At 46.5% G+C, this 20947-nt stretch overlaps 1 protein-coding gene across 7 annotated transcripts in view; it reads right to left on the bottom strand.

The window, feature by feature from the left end:
* KDM5A (lysine demethylase 5A) overlaps positions 1-20947 on the bottom strand; it is a 1031636-nt gene that overhangs the window by 177901 nt on the left and 832788 nt on the right. For all 7 annotated transcript variants that reach the window (XR_014981238.1, XR_014981239.1, XM_085652274.1 and 4 more), the window contains one exon: positions 9208-9351. Coding sequence is in view for 5 of the 7 variants with exons in the window: in XM_085652274.1 (XP_085508400.1) it covers positions 9208-9351 (144 nt within the window). In the remaining 2 variants the exon portion in view is untranslated. The remainder of the gene's footprint in view (positions 1-9207; positions 9352-20947) is intronic.

The following is a 20947-nucleotide window of genomic DNA, read 5'->3' as shown; positions in this document are numbered from 1 at the left end:
GGAGGCGAGCCAGACAGCAAAAGCCCATCAGATCTGCGGCAGCGAGAGGAAAAGACAGAACAGGAAGAAGAGCGTGGTGACGTAGAAGAACCCGGAAGGCAAAACAGGGAGGAGTCGGGAGAAGCTGGGGACGTAGAACCGGAGAAGACGCTGGGACGAGGCGAGGAGTTCGGGAGAGTCACTGAAGGTGCCACGGAAGATGAGGAGTGGTGGGAGGAATGGTGGATTACCCCAAGGGAGGACGTGAACGCCGCGTAACTCAGGAGAGTTACGGCCCGGACGGCTATACGCAGAAAGAAAACGTTTAACGTATCACGCAGGAGCGTGCATTTATATAAACCCTAATTATAAAAGGGATTTTCGGAATATAATACCGTTGAGCAATTATAGTAGGAAACCACCATCACGGTCCTAGGTGTAATGAGCCCGATGTCCATCTTGAAATTGCGACCCTCAATAATAAGAGCAACACCAACATATTGATTGGAACATTATGTGCCCATTGGCCTTATTGTATAGCACAAGCTAATCTTATGGGGCAGGACCAGGGGACTCTAAGATAAATTACAGTTCAACCTGGATCGAACGAAGGAGGCTATGCCCCTAGATCTATGGAAAGTACTCGTCTAGTACACGGAGAGTGGCTTCCCTCGCCAATAATAGGTTTTTAATCGATCATTTGCAAGTTTTAAATCAAAGAGAGTCAAAACTTTGGTCTAGATAAAGATGAAGGTATAATATATCCATCGAAACGTGTTGACGCCTAGTAAACCACACAATCCGTGAATGAGGGCTGTGGCAAACGAGGATAAATCACAAAGTACCAGGTTCCACGCCAACTGCATTGTTCCATCACGGATGCGTTTTATGTAAATTACATACTGTTCTTGTCTATGTTAGTTACTCTTTTTTTTTTTTTAATTGTTATGGTTTTTATTATACTATGTTATTATGGTGTGTAAAGGAATGTTGTTGATAAACTATGCTATATGAGTATAGACGAGGCGCGACTGAAGGTGAGAAATCAGGTTTGAATGTAACGTACAGAAAGGATGATGTCTAGGTATTAAAATTTTGTCCAAAGGATACTGTTCTTAGATCACCGGATGGTGAGTGACACCGAATACGAGCCTAGGGCCAAAACAGAAGGAAATCGGGTGGGAGTACAAGGGACCGGGGAGGACGGGGGGGGGAAGGAACAGGTCACCAAGGCAACGAGGGCACAGTCCGGAAAACAGCCACACTAAAGGGAGATTTGTGTGGGGATATTTGGGCACTATCCTATTTAGTTCTCCCCCCCCTTTCCATTTTCTCACCTCCCCTCACTGTAGCGAGTAACATGGATATAGAGGCTGTGTATTCTAAAGGACCAGGAGGGAGAAGAACAATAGTTACTTACCTGTAATCTGTGGTTCTCCAGTATTGGTGTCTTTCATAGATTCACATGCCTGAATCATTCCCCGTCGTCGGAGTGGGAGTCCCACGGTACATAAAAAAACAATAATTATGCATATACCAAACGAAAAACCTTGGTAACCTGATCCAGGAAGTAAAGTAGCCTAAGCTACAAGGGAAAAAACTTCCACAGCTATGACTATCACTGTCATTATATACAGTCCAAACTGCAGCCAATCAGGCGACAGCACCCACCAGAATGTTCTCCTCAGAGGCTCAGGCTGTCAGATTTTCTCGCACAGGAGTGAAGTAATATACCATAGCCTAAAAAGCCTCTGAGGGGAGGTGGGCGGGTTGCATGTGAATCTATGAAAGACACCAATACTGGAGAACCACAGATTACAGGTAAGTAACTATTGTTCTTCTCCAGTATTTGGGGTGTCTTTCATAGATTCACATGCCTGAATCAGAGTAGATAGCAGTACATAACCTTTTGCTCATAAGACGCCGCTTTTATATATATATATATATATATATATATCTATATACGATATACGATATACATTATGAAACAGTATAACCATACAGAAATACACGTGTTTCAATTTATGCAAAACAATTTCACATCACAAAAAGCGTCTTATAAAAGCATAGCGGAGGAGGGAGAACAGAGGCTCACCTTATTTGAAAAGATTACGTAGAACAGCTTGTCCCACTGAACCATCCGCATCACTTGCAGCTTCCAAACAGTAGTGTCTGGTAAACGTATGGCAGCTGGACCATGTTGCCGCTTTACAGATCTGGTGAAGAGGCACACCGGCGAAAAGAGCTGTAGATGACGAGATTGCTCTCGTAGAGTGTGCTCTTGGGGTCGCTAGTAGTGGTCTTCCAGCTTGATCATGGCATAAACAAATTGCAGCTGAGATCCAACGAGCTATCTTTGATACTGAATGGCCTTGACGTGGTCTGCCATAAGCTACCAAGAGCTGGTGCGATTTGCGTAGCGGTGCTGTACGTTGTAAGTAAAACTTCAGGCATCTCTTGATGTCTAGGGAATGCAAGGCCCTTTCTGCAGCTGTTTGCGGATTCGGAAAGAACGTTTTCAAAACTATGGGTTCATTAAGATGGAAATCCGTCGGGACCTTTGGCATAAATTTTGGATTAGTGCGCAGCACCACAGAATCAGATGTGAATTGCAGAAAGGGTGGATGAATAGTGAACGCTTGAAGGTCACTAACCCTTCTTGTAGAAGTTAGAGCCAATAATAAAGAAACCTTCCAAGAAAGGAACTTTAGATCCGCCTTGTGGATGGGTTCGAAAGGATGCCTCATTAGTTGTGAAAGCACTATATTAAGGTGCCAAGAAGGAGGCGGACGCCGAATAGGCGGAAACATCCTAAATAGCCCCTTAAAAAATTGCTGGATGACTCTGTTGGAATAGAGAGAGTTAGTACCATCCTGTCGGAATCTTGAAATTGCAGCCAAGAACACCTTCAAAGTAGAGTGGGAAAGACCAGACCTCGCCAATTGTAGAAAGAAAGGTAGAAGTTGTTCCGGCTTTGCGTGGATCGGATGGAGATTAACGGATTGACACCACATGCAAAACCTCTTCCACTTTAGTTTGTAGGTCTTAACAGTTGCTGGTGCTCGAGCATTGGCCAAAACCTCTTGGCAGTCTGGAGGGATATCTAGGTGTGCAAATTCAAGCTGTTGAGGAGCCATGCCGCTAATTTCAGCGATGCTGGGTCCGGATGACAAATTTGACCGTTCTGAAGGGTCAGAAGATGTGGAATTGGTCGAAATTGTATGGGCTCGGCCTCTGAGAGGAGGAGAAGTTCTGTGAACCAGTACTGGCGGGGCCACCTGGGAGCAATTAAGATCATGCGGCAAGGCTGTTGTTTGATCTTGCGCAGAACTCTTGGAACCAACGGGATCGGTGGAAAGGCGTAAGCATATATTTGCGACCAATTCATCGAAAGGGCATTCCCCAGCGAGTCCTTGTGGGGAGCCCAGCTTGCGAAGAATGGGCATTTACGGTTCTGGCTGGTCGCAAAGAGGTCTACATCGGGATGCCCCCATTCGTGAAACACTTCGTCTAGGAATGGTTGGTGTAACTCCCATTCGTGATTCGACGTTGTGGTCCTGCTGAGGGAATCCGCCAGAACATTCGTGATTCCCGGGACGTGAATGGCTTTGAGGTTGATCTTGTGGCAGATCGCCCAATCCCAAATCTCTTGCGCTTGCTGGGATAGGAGGGCTGACCTCGTCCCGCCTTTTTTGTTCACGTAATGCATACTTGTAGTGTTGTCTGTTCTTACAAGTATGCATGCTCCTCGGATGATGGTCTGGAAGGATTTTAGAGCCAGGAATATGGCTCGCAGTTCTAGCAGGTTGATATGCCACTTTCTTTGTTCTAGAGTCCACCTGCCATTGATTGTCATTCCTTGAAGGTGCGCTCCCCAACCCTCGAGGGATGCGTCTGTGGTGACTGTGAACTCCGGCATTTCGACCAGAAATGGGCAACCCTCTTTCAAGTGGTCCATCTGACTCCACCATTGAAAGGCCTCTCGCATTCGTGGGGTGATGTGAATGAGATCCTCGAATGACCCTGTGATCTGAAGCCATTGCAGATTGAGTTCCTCCTGCAACGGTCTCATTCTGTACCGACAGTTGGGAATGAGATGAATGCAAGACGAAATCATCCCTAGGAAGGATTTGTATACATGGACTGAAACGCACTCTTTTGATTTTAGAGAGCGCGCAAGATTGCATATTTTGGTTTGCCTTTCTTTTGATACGAAGGCTTTGACCAGATCCGTGTTCAACGTCGCTCCTAGGAACGTTCTTCTTTGCGAAGGAATTAGATGTGATTTCTCCAGATTTGTTTGATAGACCCAGGGATTGGAAGAGTAAAAGGCATTTCTGAACATGCTCGGATGCTACCTTGGCGGAACTCGCCTTGATAAGACAGTCGTCCAGGTACTGGGAATATCTGAACTCCCTGCAGACGGAGATGCGCAGTCACTGGCGCTATGACCTTTGTGAAGACTCTGGGTGCAGAACGGAGTCCAAATGGGAGGACTTTGAATTGGAAATCCCTGCCAGCCACTCTGAACCGTAGATATTTTCTGTGCCTTGGTAGGATTGGTACGTGAAAATAGGCGTCCTGCAGGTCGAGGGTGGCCATGTAATCTCCCATCGAAAGCAACTGCAGAATTTCTTGGAGCGTCAACATCCGGAACAACATTTTCTTTAGGAATTGGTTGAGGGCGCGAAGGTCGAGAATTGGACGCCACTCTCCTGATTTTTTCCGGGTGAGGAAAAATCTTGAGTAAAAGCCCGTTCCCTTCTGTAGGAGAGGGACTTTTTCTATTGCTCCTTTTTGAATCATCAAATTTATTTGGGAAAAAAGCTCCTTGAGATGAGCAGGGGGTGGACCTTTGGGAGGAGAATTTGGCGGAATCTTCGTGAATTCCAGAGCATGTCCTCTGGATATTATATCTAATACCCACTTGTCTGAGGTAATCTTGGACCAATTTGAATAAAAGTGGGATATTTGACCTCCGATTCTTGTACGTGGGAACGGTAGAGATGGTGGCAGGTGGCTGAACTCATTGCTTCTTACCGGACTCTCGTCCGCGAAAGGACTGCTTCTTACGCGACTGCGAATATTGTTGATTTCGCTGTCCGTAATACTGCTGGCGATAATTCTGAGATCTTTGGTTATACTGAGAGGTTTGAAAGGAACGCTGCTGGTTATTACCTCCCCTGCTAGAGAAGGATCCACGTCCTCTGGCTCCGCGGAAGGTAGATTTTCGGAATTGCAAACTACCCAGGGACCTTGCCGTCTCCGTATCCTTCTTTATTGCCTGTAGCGCTTCATCTACATGTGCACCGAACAAGGATTCGCCATCAAATGGCATGTCTATAATTTTAGACTGCACCTCCTGGCGAAACGATGTGGACTTCAGCCAGCCCTGCCTTCTCAGCACTGCGGCTCCTGCCAGCTGCCTGAAACCAGTTGATGCCACATCCACTGCTGCGTCGATGATTTCCGCAGCCGCATACTCTCCTTCCTGCAGGATCTTTATAGCCTCGGATTTTGAAGGCTCTGGTAACATGTCGAGGAAAGGAGAGATGTCGGACCACATCTGGCGGTCGTATCGCCCTAAAATCGCCAGGGAGTTTGCAGCCCGAACTGTGGTGGCTGCCATCGTAGACACTTTCTTTCCTATTGCGTCCAACCTTCTACCATCTCTATCAGGTGGAGCTGATATGGGTGTTGAGGGATTTCTAGCCAGTCTCTGAGCTGCTTGTGCTATAACCGAGTCTGCCTTAGGTTGACCAATCAGGCATGCTGGAGAATTACTTGGGGCTCTATATTTCTTGTCCAGCCTTGGTAACACTGCTGGAAGAGAATTAGGGGTAGCCATCAGTCTCAATCCCTCTTTCCAAATAAAGTCAATGATTGGGATCGCCCGAACCTGCTTCCTTGGTTGGTCCTTGAAGTCATATAGGAAGCAGTCATCTTCCTTTGTTTCCATGGGAATCAGGAATCTCTTGGTCGCTCTTTCCATCAGTGAATGGAAATTCCCAATGTCCACCGGGGAAGAGTCCACCGGAGCTGGAGCACTTGGAGAAGGAGTTTGTACTTGGTAATTATCCCACTCCGACATGATAGATTGATCATCTACCTCTCCTTCCTCCCTTTCATCGTCTGAAACCTGCAATTGCCGAGATGGCAACGGAGAAGGTGGTCTTGGTGACTGGAGCGACGACAACTGTACTCGTGGTCTGGGCGTAGCCGGAAGAGATTCCGCCGCTTCCGAAGGAGGAAAACGTCTATAGTAATCTTGCAACATATACTGCAGATTATCAAGCAGTTCCAACGGCATTTGACCAGACGGCACTGGTGCAGGTGGTGTTGGCTGTGGTTCCATATTAGGATGTTCGTATTGTTCATCCTCATCATCCTCATCTTGATATTTGATGAGAAGCTCCGATGGACTCCTTGCAGTCCGAAATCTCTCATCTTCTTCGGAGTCGTTATCCTCCGATTGTAAAAGTTGTGCCGGTAATTTTAGAGGCGATATAGCCTCTAAAGACGATCCTCTACGCTGTAGAAGCGTAGATGCTGGTGACCTTTGATCAGACACGACAGACGACGGAGTCGCAGTCCATACCTGCATATCCATGCAGGTAGATAGTGAAGATGGTAACACTCGTGTCGACGGAACGAATCCTAACGTTACAGCCGATGACGAGGCTGATTTCGTCGACGAGATGGCATCCGTCGACAATGGGACAATCTTCGTCGACGTTGGTGCCGTCGACGAGGTCGTCTTCGTCGACAAGGTCGTCTTCGTCGACGAGGGCGTCGACGCGTCCATCTTCGTCGACGGGGCTTTCTTCGTCGACGAGGTATTCTTCGTCGACGATGCAACTGTCGACGGTGCCACAATCTTCGTCGACGGAGTAGACGTCGACGAAGTAGTCGGCGGAGACAGCTTCTTGATTCTTACCGTCAACGGAACGGAGACGAGAGATGACACTTCCCTCGTCGACGAGATGGGTTTTACACTCACCGAAACCAGCGTCGACGGCGATGCAGCTGATGACATTATCATTGTAGGTCTCGGCGACGAGAATGTAATCGTCGACGTTGAAATCGCGTCGACGACAATAACTGTCGACGCCACTGCCGTCGACGGCGCTGTCGACGACGGCAATCTCACCTGAGGTGATTTCTTGTCAGGAAAACTCTTAGCTGGCTGGGTTTTTCCTGTTTTCCCAGGGGGCGTAGAGGGCTTGGATCCTGAAGGTGGAGATGTCTTCTTAGATGAAGACGAAGACTGCCCCGAGCCCTTAACAGACTGGGCTCTCCTCGACACCTTTGCCCCAGTAGAAGAAGATTCTTCCTCAGCCACCCTTTTTCTGGACGAGATAGAAGATCCAGAGGCAGTTTCTATCTCTGATAAAGGAGCATCTTTATCCTTAAGCTTCTGTAGCCACAGAAGAAGGCGTCCCACCCTATCTCTTAAGGTCTTCTGAGAGAAGGTACGGCAAATCTTGCACTCCTTCACCTCATGATCAGGATAGAGGCAATAGATGTATTTTTTGTGAGGGTCTTCAGAAAAAAGCCTAAGCTTTCCGCAGGACTCACAAGATCTGAAGAGTGATTTCTTTGTAGTTGACATCCTAGAAGTTGTAGAAACAGCAGAAACTTGAAGAACTGAGCAGAGCTCAGGGAGACTCCCTTCACACGACGTGCGGTAGAAAATCTGACAGCCTGAGCCTCTGAGGAGAACATTCTGGTGGGTGCTGTCGCCTGATTGGCTGCAGTTTGGACTGTATATAATGACAGTGATAGTCATAGCTGTGGAAGTTTTTTTCCCTTGTAGCTTAGGCTACTTTACTTCCTGGTTCAGGTTACCAAGGTTTTTCGTTTGGTATATGCATAATTATTGCTTTTTTATGTACCGTGGGACTCCCACTCCGACGACGGGGAATGATTCAGGCATGTGAATGTATGAAAGACACCCCAAATACTGGAGAAAGTATCCTCTCTGGTCTACACAAGTCGGTGTACTGAGCATTTTCTCTGACACTTCACTACTACTTCTTCCCTACACATCGGGTGTGGTGACGGTCTCTGACTTGACTCTGACAGCCTGATACCCTAACAGTACGGAGTACTTACTGTCCTCTTTGTCTCTTTCCCCGAGCTTCCTGGGGGATGACGGACGGAGTGAACAGCCCTCCTGCCCAAAGCCAAGGAGAAGACAGACGAAGGGACGGTGGTTAACAAACATGCTCACGCTCAGAAGATTTATTATCCCAAAAAACTATCAATAAAATACAGCCATTGACAAGCCACTTAAGCCTCCTAGTTTGAATTTCTGCCCATCCCTCCCCACAGTGATGTTAAGCACAGATATTTCCAGCATTGATAGTGCTATAACTGTTCAGAATCAGAACTACTTGCTGCAGCAACACAGTACCATATTAAGGCCAAAGGTGAAAATGAAAAACCTAGGTCCTACTGGTGAAGATTGGTTCATATACTTTCACCACACATGACAGGCAGGTCTGAGACAGTGGATGCTCATAGCACTGTCAGTCAAGAATGCATCTCTGCCGACTCTTGTCAGCTGTGTCTCGCAGTTGCTTCTTGCCGATTCTAGACAGCTCAGTTGCACCTACGCAACTTACTCCATAAAGACATCCACATCACAAGCTTCAGCCATCTAGGCCCTGCTCTTTCTCTTTTTGTTCTGGGGCTGTTCCCATGCTGTCACTGGGTAGTATAGCTTACTGTTTGTAAAAATGTGTGGACACAGAAGCTGATCCTCTAGCGTCTCGGAGTGGTTGAGTTCTTCAGGGAGCAAGACTCTGGCAGCTAACAAATATTTTTTTACATTACAATGAACAGAGCTTTAAAAGTGGATTCTGCAGTATTTCCCCATTCTAAGGTACTAGTGCTGGACTTTCCTCATCCTCGGAAGGAGCCCATAGAAGCTTACTCATTTACAATGCAATTGTGACTTAGAAGTCTTCTTTTCTTGTAGCACTTTGGGATTCAAACTTACACATAACTGTGACGGTTCATGTCCACTGGGAAAAGAAGTTCCAGGGGGGTTAGTTTACTAAAAATATATAAATAACCTACAGGAGATTTCTGATTATATTCTTAATTAGCTACTTTCATTTTAAACCTAATACAAGACCACCCACCGCCAAACAATCATTAAAGTCACAAACCATGCTGGCAAAGGGAAATTAATTTCAGTATTTCAAATACCATCTTTCTTACCTTGATATCATAGCCGTATGTCTCCCTAACATCTTCATCAGAGTCCGTCTCCTCATCATCATAGTCCCCTGTAGGTCGAGGTGATGAAGCGTAACAGCCCACTGAGCGGTTAAAAGAAGACTGTTGGAGGCTTGGAAGGTGGCCCTAAAACATCAAAGAATTTTTTGTGAATTATTAGATGCAGTCAATACAAACACAGCAAATAGGTGAGCACATTCTGCATCAGGCAGCAACACGTGCAAGTAGAAAATAACGAAACAAATAAGAAAATATCTACATTTTTTTTTAAACTGCACCAAGAGACACTTACGTTCAGAACCCACATGTGAATTTAACGGTGTAGGAAAGTGGGTTTCTGTTGCAGTAACCCCCCTCCCCCCCACTTTTTGCCAGACTACTGATGCACTTTGACTTGATGTGCCCTAGGTCCCTGCCAATCAGGTTCCTAGGGCCTGTGTTTATTTCCCCAAACCTAACCCAATTGGCATCTCTGGCCACAGGTCAGCCCCTCGTAAATGGTACCACAGGTACCCAGGGCACTGTGACCAGGGAAGACCTCTAAGGGCTTCAGCACTTATTGTGCCACCCTTACAGACCCTGTACCTCTACACACACCCACTGCCTTTGCAGGCTGCGTGTTTTGGTGCTGAACAAAGTGGAGAGTCGACATGGCACACATCCATGTGTGCTATGCCTACAAACCAATGCCCTGGCATAGATCAGTCACCCCTCTAGCTGGGTGCCCTATACCAGTGGTGAGGGTACAGGTGCATGAGCCCTGTACCCCTGCAGTGTCTAAGTCCATTCTTAGACATTGTAAGTGCAGTGCTGCCATTAAGAGTATATGGTGCTAGGAGTTTGTCATTATGAACTCCAAAGCACCACAATGGCTACACTGAAAACTAAGAAGTTTGGTATCAAACTTCTCAGCACATTAAACCCACACTTATGCCAGTGTGGGTTTTAATGACAAAATGCACACAGAAGGCATCTTAGAGAAGCCCCCTGAAAAACAACCAGCCTGGTGGCTTTCCTGACTGATACACACCGGCTTGCCACCACGAAAAATGTTTATGGACCCCTAGGGTGGGAGCCTTAGCTCCCTGAGCCCAGAAACAAAGCCTTTCCTGGGCGGAGGTGTTCACACCTCCTCAAGGAAGAGCCATCTGTGGCAGGGGAGCTTCAAAGGCCTGGCAGCCTTTGTAATGCGACCCCAGCCTCTCCTGCTAGCAGAAGCAGGTCCCGTTCCTGTCTCCCCTCCTTTTCGGCGGGAAGACAGGCGGGAAAAACTAGCCATCCCAGAAGGTGTGCCAACCTCTGCCAACTTCACCCCTTCGGTGGGGGTGGCGAGGTGAAGCCCTCTCTTCAGTGCTCGCCATCTTGCAGATGACAGGCACTCCCCAATCAGGATTAGGAATTGTGCTCACTCCCCCACATCGGGTGAGCTCACCAAGGGTGTAGCCACCCTAAGGTTAGTAGCCCATTGGCTACTGACCTAAAGACCCCTAAAACGCAACCTAAGAAGAAAAAGGACGAAAAAAGACGCCCAGAAGAGGAGACTGCAGAGAGCAACTGACTTGGCCCCAGCCCTACCGGCCCATCTGCAGTTTCCGGAGATCCTGCGCCAAAAATCGCCTTGCCCTGCAGCCAGTGACCTCCGAACCCCTGGGAGGACTGACTGCCTTCATCAAAAGACCGGATCTCCTTGGAGCAGCAGCTCTGTTCAAAAGAAACACCAAACAACGACTCCGAGCCTGCTGAGGAGAAAGAAACCCAATGCCTGGAACCACCACTGCACCCATCGCCTACAGCCCGAGTCCAGCTATTGGTTCCTCCCGGAAATCTTCCTGTACCGAGCCTGTAGCTAAAAACCAAAACCGAAAATCCCCATTGAAAACAACAGGGCACCTGACGTCAAAACAGCACCCAGCCGCCCCTGCGGGTGCACTTTGTGTGCTAAACCGGATCCCCCTTTGCCCTGAGCCTAACAACAGGAGTTTGGCTCCCACAACCTTGTGGCCTGCTCGCCAGCAGCCACCAACCACAGGCCCCTTATCCCACATTGGATAACATTGGGCCTCCGCTTTCTTCACCCGGCCGTCCTAGTGCCGTTGAGGGTGTAACAAGCGTGCATCCTCGACCCTGGGGGAAACCTTGTTCTAACCCCAGAAGCTCAACTCCAAAGATCGATTACTTACCTGGTAACCGTTACCTTCATTTCTCTCCATAAGAATCCATTGACAGATTTCTTTAAATTTTTTAGCGTGGAGTTGATTTGTATGAAAACCAGAAAAATAACAATTGTGCAAAACTGAGTTTACTTACCTTTTCTCTAGGGAATGTACCAGTGTGATATCTAGGCATATCACACTAAGTAAGAAAAAGTAATCTAAAGAGTAATCTCAAAAGTAAAGTAAAAGTAACTTACCTGAAATTTTCATTGTTAAGTCGATACAAAGTATATGTACAGCATTTCTCAGTATTGCATTACCAGCAATTCAAACTGTAACCATTTCAAAAGTACATTTACAATTGCATTTCAAACTGTATATTCACTGCAAAGTATTTATCAACTTACCTGTGCCAGGCTTGCTTGGTTGTAGAAAATAAAATAACAAAGAATATTTTTATACAAAACCAATTGGTTTGAAGTTCAGTCTTTGAGTGTTTGAAATCATTTACTGATCGAGTAGGTACATCAAATGCTTAACACTGTCCTCTGATAGTGCCTTACTGCTCGACCACACTACCACAAACAGAGAGTAAGGTTCTATCTAACTTTGCCTCTGCCTACCTTTGTGGTTCCACTGGACTCTGTGCACACAATACCTCACTTTGGTCTAGTATACACAGAGCCAGTTTCCTACATTGGTGGATCAGTGGTGGAATATGGAAAATGCTACTTACCAGTATGCATCTGTTCTTGGCATGTAGAGCTGCAGATCCACACACTTTGCATTAGATCGCCATCTGGTGTTGGGCTCGGATGTTTGCACCTTGCTGTCTTGGAAGAAGTCTTTGTAGTCACGAGATAGGTGACTCCTCCCTTGGACAATTAGTGCACATGGGCATCGACTCCATCCCCAAATTGTTATTTCGTCATGAGGGGAAATGATGGAGTTAGTAGAAAAGAAAAAGATGTCCATGTGTGTATATCTAAATAAGATCGTACTGGAACAGATAGAAGGTCCTGGGGAGGTGGGTGGTCGTGTGCGGATCTGCAGCTCTACATGCCAAGAACAGATGCATACTGGTAAGTAGCATTTTCCGTTCGAGGCATATGAGCTGCAGATCGCACACTTTGCATAGACTGTACAGCAGTGTCTCCCCTATCAGGGGTGGCCTGTATCTGTTGCAGTAGTTTGAAAGAGTGTTTTAAGAACAGCTTGGCCTACAAAAGCTTGTTGCTTGGCTTGCATGTCAACACAGTAGTGTTTAGTGAAGGTGTGTGTGGTAGACCATGTTGCTGCCCTACAAATGTCTTCAAGGGGAATGTTCCCTAAGAATGCCATGGAAGCCCCTAGTTTGCGTGTAGAATTCGCTCTAGGGGGAATTATTAATGTGCGTTTAGCCTTGTGGTAGCAGATTTGGATACATTTAACAATCCACCTTGCAATCCCAGCTTTGGAGATGGGGTTACCTTTATGAGGTGGGGAGAAGGCTACAAACAATTGTTTTGTTTTCCTAAAGGATTTGGTCCTGTCAATGTAATAAAGTAGTGCTCTTTTGACGTCTAGTGTGTGAAGAGCTCTCTCTGCTACTGAGTTTGGGTTTTGAAAAAATACCGGTAACTCCACCGATTGGTTAAGGTGGAATGCCGAGATGACTTTAGGAAGGAATTTTGGGTTTGTTCTGAGAACCACTTTGTTACGCTGTATTTGTAAGAAAGGTTTTTGTATGGTTAAAGCCAGGATCTCACTTACTCTTCTGAGAGAGGTGACTGCAATAAGGAACGCTACTTTGAACGTAAGGAACTGAAGTTCACATTTATGTAGAGGTTCAAATGGGGGTCCCATGAGCCTAGTAAGTGCGTTGTTTAGATTCCACATTGGAGAGGGTGGTAATCTGGGAGGAATGATTCTTTTAAGGCCCTCCATAAAGGATTTAATTGCTGGGACCCTTAAAAGTGACAAGTGTTGTCTGTTTTGTAAATAAGCAGCAAGTGCTGCTAGATGTAAACGTGTGGATGAATATGCTAAATTACATCTTTGCAAATGTAGTAAGTAGCAAATGATGTCCTGAATGGACACATCCAGTGGATCGATATTATTGTTAGTGCAGTAAATGGCAAACCTTCCATTTTGCCGCATAGCAAGCTCTAGTGGTAGGGCGCCTGGCTTCTTTAATGATGTTCATACAGTCTGGTGGAAGGTTAAGATAACCAAACTCTAGGACTTCAGGAGCCAGATTGCCAGATTCAGTTGACCTGGATCGGGGTGCCTTATCTCTCCATGGTTCTGCGTTAGTAGTGATGAGGAGAGACGTAGTTTTTGGTGTGGAACTAGTGAGAGTTCTAGGAGTGTTGTGAACCACGGTTGGCGTGCTCATGTGGGAGCTACCAGGATCATTTTGAGATACTGTTTTCAGAGCTTGCGTACCACTAGGGGAATCAGTGGCAGTGGCGGAAAAGCGTACGCAAATCTGCCTGACCAGTTCATTGCCCTTGGACGACGGGTGTGGAAACCTGGCGGCGAATGTTTGGCCTTTTGCGTTTTCGTGTGTGGCAAACAGATGCATGTCTGGTTGGCCCCACACCTGGAAAAAAGGTAGAAGAACTTGGGGATGTAGCTCACATTCGTGAATCTGCTGTGTTTGTCGACTTAGCAGATCCGCAATCTAATTGTGAACTCCTGGAAGGTGTTGTGCAAGCAGGTATATGTTTTGTGGGATGGCCCATCTCCAAATGTTCTGTGCAAGCTGGGATAGCTGCAGAGAATGTGTGCCTCCTTTTTTTTTCTGTATGTAATACATGACTGTCATGTTGTCCGTCCGGATGAGGACAGCCTTGTTCTGTACATGTAATTGGAATGATTTTAGTGCTAGGAATATTGCTAGTAGTTCCAGATGATTGATATGGAGCACTTTTTGTTGAGTGGTCCATTTGCCTTGGGTTGTGTGATTGAGGAGATGGGCTCCGCATCCTGTGAGTGATGCGTCTGTTGTCAGTACAATCTGTGGAACAGGTTCGAGAAACGGCCGCCCTTTGGATAAGTTTGTTGTGTTCCACCACTGCAGAGTGCGATGTGTGCGGCTGTCCACCAACACCAGATCTGTAAGTTGTCCTTGAGCCTGATTCCACTGATGTGCTAGATATTCTTGTAAGGGACGCATTTGAAGTCTTGCATAAGGTACAATAAATATGCAAGATGCCATCATGCCTATGAGTTACATGAACACTCTGGCTGGGAGAGAGTGTTGGGTTTGAAATTTGGTGATGAGAGCTTGTATACCAGCATATCCCAGTCCAGCTATCCTGGCTGGACTAGGATATGCTAGAGCTGCGGCAGTCTTTATTGTGGCCCCTAGATATTGGTGTACATGAGAGGGCTGGAGATGGGACTTGGTGTAGTTGACTGTGAACCCCAAGTTGTGCAATGTTTGGATGGTTTGATGAGTGTGTTGAACACACTGGTTGAATGACTTGGCTTTTATTAGCCAGTCGTCCAGATATGGGAAGACATGGATTTGTTGTCTCCTTAAGTGTGCTGCTACCACTGCAAGGCATTTGGTGAATACTCTGGGTGCAGTGGTGACTCCGAATGGAAGGACTTTGAACTGATAGTGTTGTCCGTCCACTACGAACCATAGATACTTCCTGTGAGCAGGATGTCTGGTCATGTGGAAGTAGGTGTCCTTGAGAACTAGTGTGGCAAGAAGTCTCCTTGTTGCAGCAGTGGAAGCACTTGTTGTGAAAATGATCCGAGTGTATATACAGATTGAGGGGTCTGAGGTCGAATATTGGCCTTAGAGTCCCATCCTTTTTGGGGATTAGGAAATACAGCGAGTAAACCCCTGTTCCCTGATATGGTAAGGGGACTGGCTCTATGGCTTGCTTTTGAAGCAGTGAGAGAACCTCTTGTTTTAAAAGTGTAAGATATTCTGTGGACATTGGACGCTGCTTGGGTGGTATGTTTGGGGCGGGTATCTGTAAGTTCCAGGCAGTAACCATTCTGGATAATCTGTTTTACCCACTTGTCTGTTGTGATAGAGTTCCAGACAGGTAGGAACTGTGATAATCTTCCCCCGATCGGAGTGGAATGGTCTGGGGGGAGTGGAGTGAAGTCAGTTTTTATTACCAGGGGATGTGTGAGTGCTGTTGTTACTTCGGTCTCTCCCTTTGTTGTTATTCCCCCAGTATACTCCTCTAAAATATCCTCTGTTGGGGGATGTTTGAGTGGTATTTTTGAACGAAGATGAGGTATCTGCACCTACGTTTTTGGAGGCTCCTCTATAAAAAGAGCGAAAAAAGGATCCACGTGTGTGTGGAGACTGCAATGCTCCCATGGACTTAGAAGTCTGTGGCCTTATTCATTTTTTCAAGAGCAATGTCCACAGCCGGTCCAAAAAGTTGTTCTTGATTGAACGGCTGGTTGAGAATGGTTGTCTGGACTTCTTGCTTAAAGCCTGAAATGCGTAGCCAGGCATGTCTTCTGAGCAGTACACTAGTATTGATGGACCTAGAGGTAGTATCTGCTGCATCAAGGGCACATTTAATTGAGGCGTTTGTTATTAATTTTCCCTCTTGTATTAGATCATTTGCCTGAGTTTTGTATTGGTCAGGTAAATGCTATAATAGGGTTTCCAGCTGGTCATAGTGGGCCCTATCATATCTAGCCAGCAGTGCTTGAGTGTTGGCTATGCGCTAGTGATTGGCCGCTTGTGCAGCTACCCTTTTGCCAGATGCATCTAGCAATTTAGATTCTTTATCGGGGGTGGTGCATTCCCGGATGTTTGTGAATTGGCGCGTTTCCAAGCGTTGGAAACTACTAGTGAGTCTAAAGGCAGCTGTCCTTTGATGTAAGCAGGGTCGTCAGGAGCAGGTCTATATTTTTTATCGATTCTAGGATTAAGGATCCTGGCTCGTACAGGGTCTTTGAATATGTCAGGGGCATGTTTAATGACCCCTTTAATCATTGGTAAGCTTTGTACAGTTTTTGGGACTGTTCAAAGGTATCTAGAAGAAAATCCTCCTCTGTTGTGTCTGAGTGCATGTGCACACAGTGAAAAACAGCAGCCCTATTGATAAGTTGCCCAAAACCAATGTTGTCGTCTGGGGGAGATGGTTTTGTTGGGTATGGTTGGGGGCTTGGGAGGTCTGATGGGTCTATTGGGTCTATTGGGTCATTGTAATCATCCCAATCGCCTTGTGGTGTGTCCTGTGGATCCGTGAACGGGTCACTAGGGCCTCCCCCCTAAGTCATCATCATCGTGTGGTAGTGGTGTATGTGTTGGAGAGGTTACAGGCAGAGGTGGTGTAACAGGTTTAGGGGGAGGAACAGGATTAGAAGGAAGGACAGGAGAAGAAGGTGGTATGGGTGAAGTGCCACAGTCCTTCACAGGCACTGGCGGGGTGTGTGCTGGGTCTAGCTTCCTCTTCTTGCATGGCACAGTTGTGACATGTCCTGTTTTGGGATGAATGTAGATCTTTTTCTGTTTGGGATTGACGGGATTCGGATGAAAAAGTTCCTCTTCCTCGATAACCTGTTTCGGCGCTGATTTTTTCGGTTCCGAGAGGGGCTGAGGTTTCTGCTCCTTTGCCTTAGGAGGTGTGGTAGAATCGTTTGGCTTGGTTTTCGGTTCCGAGGGTTTTGGTCTTGGAGCCGAAGGGTGATCTTTAGGCTTGGAAGTGTCCAGAGCCGGTTTGTCTATCGGCCTCAAGGTGTTCGGGGCCGGTTTGTCCGTTGGCGTCGAAGCTTTCAGAGCCGATTTTGGAGCTGGGTGTTCTTTTGGCTTCGGTACCGAAGGCGCCTGTGGGACTATTACATGTGGTTTTCTGAGTCCTGAGCTACCGGAAGCCTTATCTTCTTTCTTCGGAGCCGGGCCTGGGGCTTCTGAAGTGTGTTTTCAGTCGCGACTGGGGTCAACAGGCGAAGTCTTGACCAGCGCCTTCTGTTTTGGTGGTGGGGCAGGGGCAGTTGTACTCACTCATTGACCAGGAGTGATGGGATTGTCTGAGTCTTCTGCCTCTGACATGATTTCCAGGTCTTCGGTATCTTCTTCTGGGACATCTGGGCCTTCGTCGAAGATGTCCACTGGTTCCGGAGCTGATCTCTGCTCCATCATGTGTCGTCCGGCCCGACGATCTCGGATAGTCTTTTTCGATCAAAAAGAGACGCAGGCTTGGCAGTTGGACTCGTGTTGTGGCGAGAGGCACAGGTTACAGACCTTGTGATGGTCACTGTGTGGCAACTTCGCTCCACACTGGGGGCATTTTTTGAACGGCGTCCTTTCCATGAGTCATAGGCCTTTACGGCGTTGATAGGCCCAGCGGCCCGCGTCGACGACTGGAATCAAGCTGATGATAGGCGTGTCGAAGATTTAGACGTTCGAAGCCAATTCCGAAGAGTTAGCGAAAGTTTTGTGGGTCGAAAAATTTCAAAATAAAGTTTCAAACCGGTGCGTAAAAGTTGCATCCGAACCCAATGGCGGAAAAAAACAATCTGAGGATGGAGTCGATGCCCATGCGCACTATCGTCCAAGGGCGGAGTCACCTATCTCGTGACTACAAAGACTTCTTCCAAGACAACAACAAGGTGCAAGCATTCGAGCCCAACACCAGATTGCGATCTAATGCAAAATGTGCGATCTGCAGCTCATATGCCTCGAACACAACTTTGCAATTGCTGGACTACTTGGTTACCGCCTGATCACACAACAGAACTCATAAATTGTCTTTATAATTCAGTTTTTTTCAAAATTGGCATTTTTTGCAAAATTACTAAAAGTCTTGTTAGGGCCTTGGCTAAGTCCCTTTACAGTATTAGAAAACTAAAAGTCACTGTGGTTAGGGTTAGAGGGGTAAGACGCTTTTTAACAACGTCTTAAAAACAAGAACTCAACTTTTAGTGAAAATAACCACAATGTCATAGAGGACTTGGTTGAGGAGGTCAACCTCACCCCTTACCTTCACTTGTCTTTCAAGGAAGTAAGGTCCCTATGTATACTTAAAAACATAGTCAAGGGTCCCCATCCCACCAAACAAAAGCTCCAGGAGCTGTTGGCTGGGTATGCTAAGGACCACCCATCTGAAAATGGTGATGACCAGTCAGATGGCAAAGGAGTGGAAAAGCATGACCAGGTAAATCAACCCCCTCCACTGCTTAGGGAGAAAAAGGCCCCAGTGGCCCTGACTCCAAGAAACATCCTCTTAGTACCTAGAAGCCACACAGGTGGATCAGGAACTACGGAGGACATTGAGGACAGCCTCAATGAGGAGGACATTCTGCTAACCAGGTTCACCAAAATATTAGACCTAGAAACCAGACTCCTGGCTCTAGAAAACGAAAGAGCAGAGATGGGCCTACGACCCATCGATGGTGGCAGCAATTAAAAAAACATAAAAAAAGAAGGCTCCTATGATCCCAAAATCCCCAAAGGGATTGTGCCTAAATTTGAGGATGATGATGATATCACCAAGTGGTTCACAGCCTTTGAGAGGGCTTGTGAAGACAGAAGGGTGAAGACAACTCACTAGGGGGCACTCCTTTGGGAACTGTTCTCTGCTAAGTGCAGAGACAGACTCCTGACCCTTACAGGGGCAGATGCTGGGTCTTATGACCGCATGAAGAGAACACTGATTGAGGGATTTGGACTCACAACTGAGGAATACAGAATTAGATCAAGGGAGGCTCACAAAACCCAAAACCAATCCTGAATTGACTTTGTTGACTACTCCGTTCAAACACTAGGTGGCTGGTTGACTGGAAATAAAGTGCAAGATTATGATGGTTTTTATAATTTATTTATGAAAGAGCACATATTAAGTAATTGCATTGATGAAAAGTTGCATCCGTATCTGGTAGACCTAGGACCAATTTCTCCCCCAAAATTGTGAAAGAAGGTGGACCATTGGGTCAAGACAAGGGTGACAAGGACGTCCACTGGGGGTGACCAAAAGAAAGGGGTTACAAAACCTCCCCAGCGGAAAGACAGTGAGCCTCTAAAAGATAAAAGTCCCAGGTAGCCCCCCAGAAACCTGACCAGGAGGGAGGACCCAAAGAAACCTCACAAACTAAAAGTGGGTACCAAGGTAAGAATTGGGATCCCCAACAGGGTATGGTGTTACAACTGCCAAAAGGCAGGAAACCACACCAAGGATCCTAGCTGTCCTAAAACAAGCATTTACAATGCAATGGTCTCGGCATTGTTAAAGTTAGAGCTATTGGCATTGCTCATGACATTATTTTTGTTTTTAAAACATCTCTGTCTCTCTCACCAAAATAAGTCTTATTTTTGTGAGAGAGAGAGAGATGTTTTAAAAACAAAAATAATGTCATGAGCAATGCCAATAGCTCTAACTTTAACAATGCCGAGACCATTGCATTGTAAATGCTTGTTAAGATCTCTTTCAGTAGCCTATAAACATTGTCCCATCCACTAAAACATGTTTGTTGTAGCTATATCAGGTTTAGTCACAATTTATCACTCCAGATTCATGAAGCCGCTCAGAGCCACCCAAGGGGTCCTTGCACGGCTTCACAAATCGCATTTTTGGCTTGTTTCGTGCCTGTACCATGTTGGTTGGTGCAAGAGCCAAGCAACTCCCCTTGTACACATGGCCCTAAATGTGAGAAAATGTTGAACAGGAAACATCTGCTGGTGGGAAAGTAACAAACGATAAAGGTTCGAGGGAGAAGCCCTGGAGATCCTACTGCTAGACATTCAACCAAACTGTGCTGTGGGGAGAAGCTCTGGAGATCCTACCACTAGACATTGAACCGTACTGTGCTGTGGGGAGAAGCCCTGGAGATCCTACTGCTAGACATTCAACCGTACTGTGCTGCCGGGAGTGGGCTGATTTACATGAACCACTCCACCTCAGAGCTTTCCTAGCATATGATTGAATCGCACACATATCAAGCAACCTGCTTAGGAGCCTCTCGCAGCTGCTCATTGAAAAAAGCCACGCTGAATTTAAATCAGGGAGGAACATGATTTTTTCAAGGACCTTTTTTTCTGGATTTGGCTTCAAAATTAAATATTTCATAAAACAGAAAAAAACATAGAACCTTAACATTAGAATAAAGTGAGCTGGGTCTTCAAATAAAACGGTATTCTTATTTGTAAGTCTAATTCCAGCAAAATGATTATATGATTGTTATTTTTTTGCCACACCTCTACCCTCAGCACCATTGCCGTGGAGCTAGGTGGATTTGGTATCGTGGAAGTTCATAATTTTATCACTACCCAATCTTCCTGTGCTGCCTTTTGTCAAACTGACCTGAGCATGACCCATTAAAGTATTTCGGTTTTATACGCATATTGACAGGCCTGCTCTTTAGGGGGGAGGGGTCTCTGCAGTGAAAAGGCGAACCATCGAAACTGTTGCAAAGTAAACCACCGGTCAGCTGCAATGTGCAGACACCACGGGGTGACACTGAGCAGCACACGACAACATAGACCTGACAGGCCCAACCAACAACTTCTGTGACTACGACTAATTCTGACCCGATGCCTTGGGTCTTCTCTGACAGACACACTGCCCTCAACCACCATGAGGAGGGAACTCTTGGTGCATGGA

This window comes from Triturus cristatus, chromosome 4_1 (assembly GCF_964204655.1).
Source record: "Triturus cristatus chromosome 4_1, aTriCri1.1, whole genome shotgun sequence".
Classification (NCBI taxonomy): Eukaryota; Metazoa; Chordata; class Amphibia; order Caudata; family Salamandridae; genus Triturus; species Triturus cristatus.
The sequence above is the reverse complement of the archived record's forward strand: the minus strand, read 5'-3'. Positions and strand labels throughout refer to the sequence as shown.